This window comes from Eurytemora carolleeae, unplaced genomic scaffold, assembly GCF_000591075.1.
Source record: "Eurytemora carolleeae unplaced genomic scaffold, Eaff_2.0 scaffold420, whole genome shotgun sequence".
NCBI lineage: Eukaryota > Metazoa > Arthropoda > Copepoda > Calanoida > Temoridae > Eurytemora > Eurytemora carolleeae.
In genome coordinates this window covers 86,964-101,548 of record NW_019397757.1, presented here as the reverse complement: position 1 = coordinate 101,548, position 14,585 = coordinate 86,964, and the positions used below count along the sequence as shown (strand labels likewise).

At 33.7% G+C, this 14,585-nt stretch overlaps 1 protein-coding gene across 5 annotated transcripts in view; it reads left to right on the top strand.

Moving 5' to 3' along the window:
• The window catches only part of LOC111715799 (spore wall protein 2), a 6,590-nt gene extending 5,435 nt beyond the window's left edge, over window positions 1–1,155 (top strand). For 3 of the 5 annotated variants that reach the window (XM_023491172.1, XM_023491169.1, XM_023491168.1), the window contains 2 exons: window positions 411–862; window positions 961–1,155. In XM_023491172.1, coding sequence (XP_023346940.1) covers window positions 411–862; window positions 961–1,052 — 544 coding nt within the window. In that variant the 3' untranslated portion in view covers window positions 1,053–1,155. The remainder of the gene's footprint in view (window positions 1–410; window positions 863–960) is intronic. The other 2 variants (XM_023491171.1, XM_023491170.1) reach the window with 2 other exon arrangements.
• Window positions 1,156–14,585: the final 13,430 nt, after the last annotated feature.

Here is a 14,585-nt window from a genome sequence, read left to right as displayed (position 1 = left end):
CAAACCCTACCCCCACTTTGTCCCCCATTACCCCCCCCTTCCCCCTGTCCCTGCTCTTGACAGTATACTGAATATTTAATAATAAACTTCTGCTCAAACTTTATTGGATTTAGAACTATACAACTTGTACATTAGGCGCAATAGGGGTATCTTTAAGTGTGAGTGTGGGGGGGTAGAATTTTAGAAACTACAGAATTTCAGAATTAGAACAGGATAAAATTTCAATCATCTCTTGGGCATTTTTGAAGGTTTTATCAATGACTGATGAGACTTTTTCTGATCTCATTTAAATTATTTCCATTCAAACGTAGGAAAACAGAGTTTTTTTCGTATTGGCATTTAAGAAATGTTCATGAATTTTCAGCAAACTTTAATATTACCTGTCAGTGTCATTCCAATCACAGTGTAAGAAATAAAGAAGGAAAGACTGATGAGGATAAAGAAGGAAAGACTGATGAAGATAAAGAAGGAAATACAGATGAGGATAAAGAAGGAAAGACTGATGAGGATAAAGAAGGAAAGACTGATGAAGATAAAGAAGGAAAGACTGATGAGGATAAAGAAGGAAAGACTGATGAAGATAAAGAAGGAAATACAGATGAGGATAAAGAAGGAAAGACTGATGAGGATAAAGAAGGAAAGACTGATGAAGATAAAGAAGGAAAGACAGATGAGGATAAAGAAGGAAAGACTGATGAGGATAAAGAAGGAAAGACTGATGAAGATAAAGGAGGAAAGACAGATGAGGATAAAGAAGGAAAGAATGATGAGGATAAAGATGGAAAGAAAGCTGAAAATGAAGACGATAATGATTCTGTAAAAGAGAATGAAGAACCAAACAGGCAGAAAGAAGAACTGAAAGGTATCTAGATACAGAATTAATTAAAGAAACATTCTCTTCACATTTTCTAATACTTTCTGCTAAAAAAATGTCTTAAAAAATACAAATTCTATATCTAGACCGCTTGGAGAACCCTTCAAAATGTGGAAAAAATTCTTCTGGAAAAAAGAAGCGTCGTAAAGGAAACAAGAAGGCGAAACTGTATTTTTAATTTTTATTCTACTTTTCTTCATTCTGTAAATTGTGTCTTATTTTGTAATTGGTTACTTTATATTTATTCTAATAGAAATATATTTGAAGTATCCGTACACCAACTTTCAGAAATTTAAAGGGACTGTAAGCGTAATTTCAAGTAAACCTCTATGCACAGATGGCAATGTCCGATTTACAACGGTGCCCTTGAACGCGTTGTCTGATCAAGTATGAATTAGATATGCTCTTGTTTATTCAAACCATTTTCTTTGATTTGTGGTTTCCTTGAAAAAGGACTTGCGCATTTCTAGCTTACAACAAAGATTGGAGAAATTAACTTTTCGATTCAGGTAAAACTCGTTATCTTCACATTTTTGATCATATTAAGGTTTCAAGGGTACCATTGTAAATAATTCGTTACTATCTTTCCATGGAAATCATAATGTTGTGATCGACCTTTTCTATTAACAGATTGGCCCAATAAAACCTCTGATAGGTATTTGAGAAATATTTTATAGGGCGACATATATTGTAACTTGTGATAGATTCTCATAAAACCTTTATGCTTCTGAAGTAATAAATGCAATTTCAAAACTTTGATAGAATTTTCTATCTCTTAGATGCAATTTCTAAATATTCGCTAGAATTTTAAAACTTTGATATAATCTAAGAAAACATGGATAGAAATTCATAAAACTTTGATCGAGACCAATTTACTTATTACACGTATAATTTGCAAAAGAAAAAGATATCCCATTTTTTAGAATTTAAGCTAAAATGCTTGGCATAGCTGCGTCAGAACTACTTCGGATATTCCAGCAAATATTTATTACTGAAGGTGCATAGTTCTAACTCTTCTAACTAGATCTATCTTCAAGAGTTATCTCCGCGCCAAATATATGGAGCGCGCTTTAAAGGGGTTGGGTTGAAGAGGCCATGGGGTGGGGATTCACACTGGAATATAAACAAACTCTATCCCTCTTACCTCAGGTCTACACACACTGGAATATAAACAAACCATATCCACCTCACCTCAGGTCTACACACACTGGAATATAAACAAACCATATCCACCTCACCTCAGGTCTACACACACTGGAATATAAACAAACTCTATCCACCTCACCTCAGATCTATGCACATTGGAAGGCTCCTTGTCGGCTAGTTAGTTTTGTTGGTTTAGATGCTGGCGTAGAGCTCTCTAATATCTCACCAGCAGGAGGTTTACTGAAGGGAGGGGGGGAGGTTTACTGAATGGGATGGGGGTAAGGGATGTATTACATACATTGAGATTATACAAAGCAAAATGGGACTGTACACAAAATACATCATTTCCGTCAAGTGAATCCATCCACTTCACTTTCCCAGACAATTTTGCTGGGAAGGTTCATTGTGAACATCTGAGAGAATTATGAAATAAATAACCTCACCTCCACTAAACCCTACTATTCATTCGGCCAGTGTACTGCAATTCACTGCAGTGCACACCGAAAGCTTAGTCGAGGGTGACCTGTAACTCTTGAGTTTAATTTCTCTATGAATTAAGATATCAACATCATATCACCAATTATGGGGGTGGTATATCATGTATGATATGAAGACTTGCCTCAACATCTAATATCTAATATATAATGTCTTGCAACTTGGTGCAATAGGTTTTTGATTTCTATGTGTCTAAAGTTTTACACCTGGTTGCAAAAATAAAGGATTAGAAAATTCGAATTGAGATTTGAGTTCCTTCGTGAAGAGAAGTATTTTGTTTTTATTCTTTTTTGTGTTGTTTTTTTCCCTCAGAAATAATGAAATCTTGTGATCCATGTTTTCGAACAAACATTTTGCCAATTATATAATTTATCAGTTATTCAATCTTCTGGCAATTTCAACTTCAATTTAAAACAAATTCTGACATGCAAAAAAAATTCTAGAACCTTTTTGTACCCTCGAAACCTAGCTATCTAAACCCAGTTTTATTAGCGTGAACTGTGTTTAAGTTTCTTGCTCCAGGCTCTATGTAAACTTGTATTTTTAGTTGCTGACAGTATAAAAACAGGATGAATATAATTAACAGAGTGTAAACTGTACAAACAGCCTCAGTTACAGCAGGGATAGAATAACAAAATTGTAAATAAAAAAACAATGAAGAAAAACAAACTTTTTACAAAGATTTTTTTGCAAAAATGTTTCTATTCTTCTCCGTGTGTGAAGCTATGCAAAACTCTAGAGTTGAAAACTGGAAAAAATAGAATAAATTCATTTTTATTCATTTTTGCGAGTATTTCTCTTGAAATTGCACACTGCGTGCGGTCATTTCGCGGAGGTCTATTGTTGACAGAATTTCGCACAGTTTTGCACGGATTCTCCTGCAGCATTGCGGACATCTAGGCAGCATCATACTTAACTTAATCAGAATTTGCAGGAACTTGGGCCATACCCCTTTATCCCCTACCCCCCCCCATTCCCTCCAATTGAAAATTATAAATATTTTCCCTTTATTGGACCCCCTCTCACGTCTTGAAATTTCCAACAAAATAAAACTTTAAAGGGACTGCTCACCAATTTCAAAATTGATAAAATACCCCATTTTTTAAAATGAAAACACTTATACAACTAATCAAATATTATTGCTTCAAGATGACCTCGAGGGCCATAAATAATTCAATACGCTCTGTTACATCACCATCGAGATTTTCTCCCCGAAAAACACCCAATGTCGTTTTTCAGAGTTAAGTCTTAGTTGTTCACCTAATTCCGAAAATTGGAGAATTCTTTCCAAATGCGTGAAGAATCCCTTTAATCGGTAAATTTATTGAAACTAAACTTTTATATGAGTTCAGCATTGTCAGTTTCTATTCAACATGCTATTCAACAAACACATAACTAATTCCACAGACAAACAATAACAGTTTACGAGACAAACAGATATGCACTTGGATGCATCCAAGCCTAAAATTCTCACATATCTTCTGCACTAAAGAGCATTCATAACTTCATTCATTCGTCATTTTTTATTCATCTTTTCATTCATTCGTCATTTATTATTCATCTTTTCATTCATTCGTCATTTATTATTCATCTTTTCATTCATTCTTTTATTCTTAATGCAGGGTTACCCACAAAGGTATGATTGTACGGAATTTGTAAGTCCCTTTTCTTACATACAGGGTTCCCTTCAGGCTTAAACAGGCTTATTTCTGTGCTTGCTAATTAAGTAAACCATCAAGATACTCAATTGAATGAAATACAAAAAGTTAAGCTTTAAACCGTCCTATTCTGAAAGCATTAGGTCGTCTTTACAGTCTCATCCTTGGTGGTTAATCCTGTATCTTGCTAGACTAAGAGTACTTTCTGCTTAATTCATTCAATTTTTATTCATTAATAACTGATTATAATCATTAACGGAACTACTAATCAACTGAACTTATCACTTGATCTACCAAGAAAACTGCGCACTTTTTAACTAATCTATAACTTTGCTTTTCAACTGATCTGGTCTTCTTTTCTCAAATAATCTACTGAAGAAGAAGAAGAAATCAACTAATCTATTGATCAACTGATCAATCAATCAACTGACCTGCTGATCAACTGACCTGCTGATCAACGGACCTACTGATCAACTGATCTACTGATCAACTGATCTACTGATTAAATGATCTACTGATCAACTGATCTACTGATCAACTGATCTACTGATCAACTGATCAACTGATCTACTGATCTACTGATCAACTGATCTACTGATCAACTGATCAACTGATCTCCTGATCAACTGATCTACTGGTCAACTGATCTACTGATCAAATGATCTAGTGATCAACTGATCTACTGATCAACTGATCTACTGATCTACTGATCTACTGATCAACTGATCTACTGATCAACTGATCAACTGATCTCCTGATCAACTGATCTACTGATCAACTGATCTACTGATCAAATGATCTAGTGATCAACTGATCTACTGATCAACTGATCTACTGATCTACTGATCAACTGATCTGCTGATCAACTGATCTACTGATCAACTTATCTACTGATCAACTTATCTACTGATCAACTGATCTACTTAACATCTGATTTACTAATCGACAGATTTACTGATCGACAGATTTACTGATCAACTTATAAACCGATAACGGATCTACAAATAAACTGATACATCAATGAAATGATCATTGAAAAATTAATATCGTGATTTTATTATTTTTACCAAGTGATCAATGGATTATTAACGAATATGGTCAGTTGTATGATCGCACACTGTACCTTGACCTAGGTATTAATTGTAGTGTGTTGATCCTGGGAGATTGTTGAGAAAACTAATTTAGTTCTCTCCACCATTCGTCTGATTTTATCTTCAACAAATTCTCTCACGTTTTTCTCAAATTATTGAAAACTGTGAAATAACAGGAATATTTGCCCAAGACGGATCTCATCTAAAACTAATGAAATATTTGTATTGAGACCTTGGTTCTTATTCCGGGATCTTTGCAATTTACAATCAGTCAAAATTCCAAAACTAAGAATGTAGAATTTGAAATAGAAAATCATTTTACTCACATAACAATTATTCAATTGATTTTTACGTGTTTTTTCATAATTCACTAATTCTCTATTTTAAATTAAAAATTTGTCATTTGAAACCTATAAATCATTCTGTCAAATTTTTAAAATTTTTCATAATCAATTAGTTAAAAAAAAATCTTTTAATGTTTCCATCATAACATAAAGGATATTCTTTTAATTGTAAATTGTCCAAACTGGCGAAAAAAGGTTTTACTCTTATCATTACTTTTAATTATCATGTTCTTTTAACATAATATTTTCATCTTTTCTTCCCAATTTACAATCTTCTCGTCTTTCCTTTTCTTATCTTCTCACCTCCCATTCCCATCTTTTCTAACCCCCTTTGACTCCTGTAACCCAAGGGATAGCCAGGAAATTATTTAGCATATTCTCTACAATAGTTTATGAATGTATACGCCAAGCTATTATGAATGCGTATAAGAAGAGAATGAAGTGTACGCAGCTATCTCTCTCAAACATCTAAAGTTGGACCTCACACGTTCACACCTTTAGAACCAGGCTCAACCATAATTATGCTCTTATACATTCTAGATATTCTTCATAGATAGCAGGCAACCTTTTCTATACATTAATATGCTGTTAATGCATCATGCTTATGCTAATTCAACCCTACCTTGCCCTCCTTCTTCTCTTCTTCCAATACCTCCCCCAACCACTCCTCCACCTCCTTCACCTCGTCCACCTCGTCCATCTCGTCCACCTCGTCCACCTCGTCCACTTTCTCCACCTCGTCCACCTTCTCCACCTCGTCCACCTCCTCCACCTTCTCCTTCACCTCCACCTTCACCACCCCCTCATCTTTTAATACCTCCGCCTCCTTAACCTCCTATTGTATGTTTAAATCTCTCTATACGTACGGGGTTGTGAGGACTATATATAAAGTTTTGATCAAGATAACTTGGACTGTATAATCATCCCTAAGGGTATCTTCATATCTCTCTAACTATCTAATTTCTTATCATATCTTCACATCGTTTATCATTAGTCAAACCCTTTCTTCTACCATATCCATATTTGTATTTGGATTTGTTTTTAAACAGTGTGGACTGGAGCCTGTCTAACAAACAAAAAATACTGAATTTTGCCTGTTTTATTATTAAATCATACATTTGTTTAATTTTACTCCACAAATCTGATCTTTTTGAAACTCACAAATAAAAAAACATGTAAACTTTAATCATCATTATGAAGCTAAAATCATTATTAAACAGAGAGGAGGCAAAAAGGTGTCTTTAGAGTTCAATCACAAAAAAATCACTCACTTCGATGACATCAATTTGGAAAAGGAAGTAGTAAGAAACACAAATTCAATTTTTACAATTTAGCTAGTCCATTTTCAGTTAAAGATTATAATTAAATATTTGATATTAGCCCTTCTATCCCTTGAACACCCCTAAATCACCATGAAAACATTAAAAAGTCTTGAACATTTATATTGTTTGAGAAAGAAAAGTTATCTAATTGGTTCCATGCCGAGATACCTTGTTGGTTAACTCTACCTATAGACCTACACCGACACTACTGGGATACATCAATGTTTTTTGAACTAAGGCCTGGTGGGGCGGAGTGGGTTGGGGTTTACAAGTTTAAACAACCCTACTGTAAACCCTGATATATCCAACCCTACTGTAAACCCTGATATATCCAACCCTACTGTATAAACTACCCTGATATATCCAACCCTACTGTACAAACAACCCTGATATATCCAACCCTACTGTACAAGCTGCCCTGATATATCAAACCCTGCAGTACAAACTACCATGATACATCCAACCCTACTGTACCCTGATATATCCAACCCTACTGTATACCCTGATATATATATAACCCTACTGTACAAACTACCCTGATATATCCAACCCTGCTGTATAAACTACCCTGATATATCAAACCCTACTGTACAAACTACCCTGATATATCAAACCCTGCTGTACAAACTACCCTGATATATCCAACCCTGCTGTACAAACTACCCTAATATATCCAACCCTGCTGTATACCCTGATATATCCAACCCTGCTGTACAAACTACCCTGATATATCCAACCCTGCTGTATACCCTGATATATCCAACCCTGCTTTACAAACTACCCTGGTATATCCAACCCTGCTGTACAAACTACCCTGATATATCCAACCCTGCTGTATACCCTGATATATCCAACCCTGCTTTACAAACTACCCTGATATATCCAACCCTGCTGTACAAACTACCCTGATATATTAAACCCTACTGTACAAACTACCCTGATATATCAAACCCTGCTGTACAAACTACCCTGATATATCCAACCCTACTGTACAAACTACCCTGATATATCCAACCCTGCTTTACAAACTACCCTGATATATCCAACCCTGCTGTACAAACTACCCGAATAAGAACCTATTTTTGACAAATACCACGGAACCCTAAAACTGTATTGCCTGTCTCGTATTCCACCCCAATCTAAGGTTTCATTTAATCTATCTATTATTGTAATTTTCCCGCGTCTAAGATTGGTAAATTGCAGAGACAAATTCTAGCATAATACTAGCTCCTGGTCCCTACTCTACACAGTACCTAGATATTAGGAGACAGCAGTTCAAATATCGGATGAGGGTAGTTAAGAAGATGGTTTATATCCCTAGGGTCTCTAGATTAAACCAGACAATTTGAGATTGCCGAGCAGTTTTATATATTTTGCTTTGCTGAGGTAATGTGAGATAAAATAAATTGTTAATAAGTTGTTAATCTATCGCTCCAGTTCAAAAAAGTTGCAACAAGCTTAAAAAAAGTTGAGAACATATTTCTCAGAGACCCATTCATAAAGAATTAAAATCACACCCTATTTTACTTTTTAATCGTATTTTACACATATCTAACAAAGAAAATTATAGTTTTTCCACACATAGATGGATAGATAGATAGATAGATATATAAATAGATATTGAGAGGTAGATATTCATATGGACATACATGATAGATATTTAGGTATATGTATATTAGATATATATATATATATATATATATANTCTTTTTAAGTCAAGAGGCAGGTTATTCCACATCTTAAGAAGAGAGCTTGATGGTAAATACTGTAATGAGCACATTTTGAGAATGTCAAGTTGATAGTTCAGAGATCTTTCAAAGTTTCCAAGCTTTTAAAAAATATTTTCAAAAGATGCGGAAGAAGTTTATGTGTATATTTATACATAAATGTATACAAGTAATAGAAGCAAGCACTTCGCAGTTTTGAGATTAATATATCCAGAGCTACATTATATTAAGATCGAGGCCTGGCTGCACTTCAAAGTTGGCCTAGTTATATTCGTTATAAAAAATTATTTAAATGATTGTAAGATCTTTTATATTATTTTCAAGCAGATATGCACTATAGTTTCAGTAGAAGTAAATATTTCCATTTACTGATAGCGCCGATTGAAGGATTCAAAACTCTAATTGGATAATGAGAGAGATAGAAAGATAGCTGTTACCGCCATACATTTTATATTGGTTCAGAATAGACAACAAACACATGACTGAACCCTGTTTGGATCAGGCGCTAATGGACTCGGCATACAGAAGTATTATATGACATTTGGAGCTAGTTTGTTCGTCGAATCCATTAAGTACAATACACTTTTGAGATCATTTAAAAACTACAAAAAGAGTATGCATGCTTTGGTCAAACTATAAAATCATTCAAAATACAGTAAAGGAATTGAGTCTTTGCCACAAACTCAAATTTTCAAATCCTTAACTTTGCCAGGCCTGATAGTGTAGACTTTTGATATTTCAAACTTAGATTTTTTGATCTAACAGAATTTATAGTTTGAAATATCTAAGATTCATGGCATTGGGTTGCAAAGATAAAGAGACTAGAAAATCAGAGATTGTGGCGAAGAGTCAATTCCTTTTACGTTTTCACAATTGATAAGAAAACAATAAAAATTAATCGACTGACCATGTTCGATCTTATTCATTCAAACTAATTTAGTATCACATATTTTTCGTTTGATTTTATTTACCTCCAAATAATTTTTTATCTTAATTTTAGGTAAACTGAACAAAATTTTAAAGGAACTGAATTTTCTTTATAATCCTAATCCTTTTAACCTGATGTCTTGGACCTTTTATATTTTACACTATAGCTAAATCAAGTTCAAAAATGGCGTGTATTCAGTTGGTTTGGATTCTCTAGCATGCAGGAATATATATTCAACACCCTGTACAGCATTAAATACCCATTTTGTTCTTCCCACTGTAGAGAAATATAAAACCAGCTAAACACACACAGTAAACTTGGAGCCTTTAAACTCTACAAAACAAAGAGTTTCGAATTGTTTCTGTTTACACAAAACACAAACTAACAAGGACTTCTTCCCTTCTCTTCAAATAATTACCCGCCCCCCATGATGAAGTGGAGGGGGGGGAGGTACTAATCCGGCAGGCGCCGATTCTTGGTTCAATATTTGCCAAGTTTTATAGTCGCGCCAACCTCGAAACTGTATAGACTAATTTCTATAAAGAAATCTCTGTCCCTGCCACACACCGGAAAAGTCGGCCATGGAATTCGTCGACGAATACCCTGTCTTTTATTATTTTGTTTTAGAGGTTTTAAAAATAATAACATTTTGAAATTGTGCTTGTGGTTCTTAATTTAAACTGTGCAAAAATGTCGAAACCTATACAAGCAACTTATTTGTTTTTAAAAATATTGAAATCGGCAACCGATGATTCACGAGTTTGCGTGGGAGACTGCGAAATATTACACCTGGAGAAGGCGCCTCTTCACTAAATCAACAACCCTTCATCTCCGTTCCTCCCCCACCCCCTCGTCTTCGTTCTCCCCCCCCAGGGGTTGTTTTTAAAGTGAAGGGGTTGTAGTCAGATTGTGTGGGCGGGTATATACGGAATAATTAAATTGCTATCTCTAGACCCGATTGCTAATGATTACAGCTATAATTAGGGGGCAGACAAGGGGGGGCGGACGGTGAATTTAAGAGGGCGGGCCCCCGGGGGCGGGGAAGGGGGACAAAGTTTGTTTATTTAATTGTTTCCGGTATATGGGTGTTCTAAAGAACAAGGTCTGACGCTGTAGCATCTGGTCTTGTTTGGTCCATGATCTTTAGTTTATGATTTAGAGTCATTTGTCTCTAGCTTATGATCTCTAGTCAAAGATCTCTAATCCATGATCTTTAGTCAAAGATCTCTAATCGATCGATGATCTTTAGTCAAAGATCTATCGTCCATGATCTCTAGTCAAAGATCTTTAATCCATGATCTCTAGTCAAAGATTTCTAATCCATGATCTCTAGTCAAAGATCTCTAGTCCATTATCTCTAGTCAAAGATCTCAAATCCATGATCTCTAGTCCATGATGTCTAGTCAAAGATCTCTAGTCCATGATCTCTAGTCAAAGATCTCTAATCCATTATCTCTAGTCAAAGATCTCTAATCCATGATCTCTAGTCAAATATCTCTAGTCTATGATCTCTAGTCAAATATCTCTAATCCATTATCTCTAGTCAAAGATCCCTAATCCATGATCTCTAGTCAAAGATCTCTCGTCCATGATATCTGAATCTATAATATCTCGTGATCTTTGGTTCATGATCTCTGGTCATTGATCTCTAGTTTAGTCTTTAGTTAAGGATCTCCAGTCAATGATATCCAATCCCTGATATCTCTAGCTCATGATCTCTAACCTATGATCTTCATTCAATGATCGTTAGTTAATAATCTTTAGTTTATGATCTTTAGTTCATGAACTCCAGTCCATGATTTATAATTCAAGATCTCTCTAGATCACGATCTCTAGTCTATGATCTCTAGTTCATGATTTGTATTCCATGAGCTCTAGTCCGTGATCTCTAGTCGATGATTTCTATTCCATGATCTCTAGTCTATGATCTCTAGTCCATGACCTTTGGTCCTAAATCTTTAGTCTATGATCTCTATTCCATGATCTCTAGTCCATGATCTCTTGTCCATGATCTCTAGTCCATGATCTCTAGTCCATGATCTCTAGTCCATGATCTCTAGTCCCATGCTTTCTGGTTAATTATCTCTAATCCATGATACATTCATTAATTAACAATTAACTTGTGTCTTATTCCTGGTGGTTTATTATCTAATTTCTATTTAATAAATAGTGTTTTATCCAAAGAACTTCCAATTGTTTTATAAAAGTAAATATATCTTTTTTCCTTCTCATTTTATTGGATTATTGACAGTTATTGGAAAGATTACTTTTCGTAGCTATTTTCAAAACTCACCTAATTAAAAAGTAAATGGTGTCCCGATCCCACTTCAATGCAATGAAAGAGAAGGTCAAATATTTCGAAAGACTTTGTAACCTCGCAGCTCCTCCTTCTGTCTCTTTATCTTTGAACCACAATGTCGTAAACCTTAGATATTTCAAACTATAAATTATGCTGTATCAATTGAACTAAGCTTGAAATATCATAGGTTTACACCTTCAAATTTCAAACCATTTTGTTCTTCTCAAAGGCCTTTCAATATGCAAAGTTAGGATTGAAAACATTTAACATTTCAATCTAACGTGAAAAAAACTAATCTAATAACAGAATTCATGCTTTAAAATATCTTAGGTGTACGACATTGGGTTTCATAAAGATAAAGGGGTTAGAAATTAGAGTTTGTGGATAGAACTCAATTTATTTACTTTAATTTTGCCTGGCAATATAATATATCCTGTAAATATTTTACGTGGCAATATAATATATTCTGTAAATATTTTACATGGCAATATAATGTATTCTGGAAATATTTTACTTGGCAATATAATGTATTCTGTAAATATTTTACTTGGCAATATAATGTATTCTGTAAATATTTTACATGGCAATATGATATATTCTGTAAATATTTTACTTGGCAATATAATGTATTCTGTAAATATTTTACGTGGCAATATAATGTATTCTGTAAATATTTTACTTGGCAATATAATGTATTCTGTAAATATTTTACTTGGCAATATAATGTATTCTGTAAATAGTTTACGTGGCAATATAATTTATTCTGTAAATATTTTACTTGGCAATATAATGTATTCTGTAAATATTTTACATGGCAATATAATACATTCTGTAAATATTTTACATGGCAATATAATATATTCTGTAAATATTTTACTTGGCAATATAATGTGTTCTGTAAATTTTTTACATGGCAATATAATGTATTCTGTAAATATTTTACTTGGCAATATAATGTATTCTGTAAATTTTTGGAACAGTCTGTATATTGTATTTGTATCTAGTTTATGGCTGATAGATGGCCTGTGGCAGATTCAAGATAAGAATCTTGATATAATGTTATTATAACACAGCTATGTTATATTGTCACAATGTCCAGTAATAATGCAATTTATAAATCTAGAACGCTTCGCGCCCCTGTTTACATTGATACATATAGCTTTTTAATGTTCAGTATTTTTTTTGGTAAATACAGTTGTGAAACAAACAAAAACAGATTTACAAGAATTTCCTAGTGTTTTTTTTTCGTTAAACAAAAAAAAATGAAAATTTGAAATGAGATTCAAAAATATTTGCCGTCGATTGCATCCTAAATAGGTTTGTTTTGAAAAAAAATACTTAAACGGATAAATTTCTAATCATGAAAGAAAGAATGAAATGAAAATGGTAAAACATCTGACAATTAGTTAAACACTTTCTTTAACTTTATCCTTGGGCAGAGAAGAAAAGAATATTTAAAGTTTGTCATGTTTTTGTTGTTTACAAAACTCTCTCAGAAGTTTCAAGTTACAGTCTCCTTGTCTTCTTGTCTCCTCAACACAGTAACAAGAAGTTTAATATTGTTTAACAGTTTCTTTATTAACAGTAGAATTTAAAAATTTTCATCAACAGAAACAGAAAACAGAAACAGAAAACAGAAAACAGAAAACAAAAAACAAAAAACAGAAAACAGGAAACAGAAAACAGAAAACAGAAAACAGAAAACAGAAAACAGAAAACAGAAAACAGAAAACAGAAAACAGAAAACAGAAAACAGAAAACAGAAAACTAGAAATAAAATCTAATTAAACAAAGATGTTCTCTTTTTAAATAAGTTGAACATTTTAAACATTTTTTTCGTTTCATTTTCTGTTTCTTATTCCTCAGTAAATAGTCTTCTCATGCCAAAAAGGCCAAAAAGGCTGGTCTGACTAACATTAATTAACTAATTATTTGTAATTAATACCATATCTTATTCATACTCCAAGTTGAATCCCATATCTCTTCTATACTCTAAGTTTAATCCCATATCTCATCCATGCTCCAAGTTTAATCCCATATCTCCTCAATACTCCAAGTGTAATCCCATATCTCCTCTATATTCCATGTTTAATCCCATATCTCCTTCATGCTCCAATCCCATATCTCCTCCATACTCCAAGTTTAATCCCATATCTTCTTCATGCTCCAAGTTTAATCCCATATCTCCTCAATTTTCCAAGTGTAATCCCATATCTCCTCTATATTCCATGTTTAATCCCATATCTCCTTCATGCTCCAAGTTTAATCCCATATCTCCTCCGTACTCCAAGTTTAATCCCATATCTCCTCCATACATCAAGTATAATCCCATATCTTCTTCATGCTCCAAGTATAATCCCATATCTCCTCAATTTTCCAAGTGTAATCCCATATCTCCTCTATATTCCATGTTTAATCCCATATCTCCTTCATGCTCCAAGTTTAATCCCATATCTCCTCCGTACTCCAAGTTTAATCCCATATCTCCTCCATACATCAAGTATAATCCCATATCTTCTTCATGCTCCAAGTATAATCCCATATCTTCTTCATACTCCAAGTTTAAATCCATATAATTTCTTTTGTATTTTCTCTCCCCTCGTTTTATTTATATTTACATTTTCTATAATAGCTCACTTAAATCGGTTTAAAATATCGTTAAATATAATTAGATAATAAAAAATTGTAATAAGCATTAATC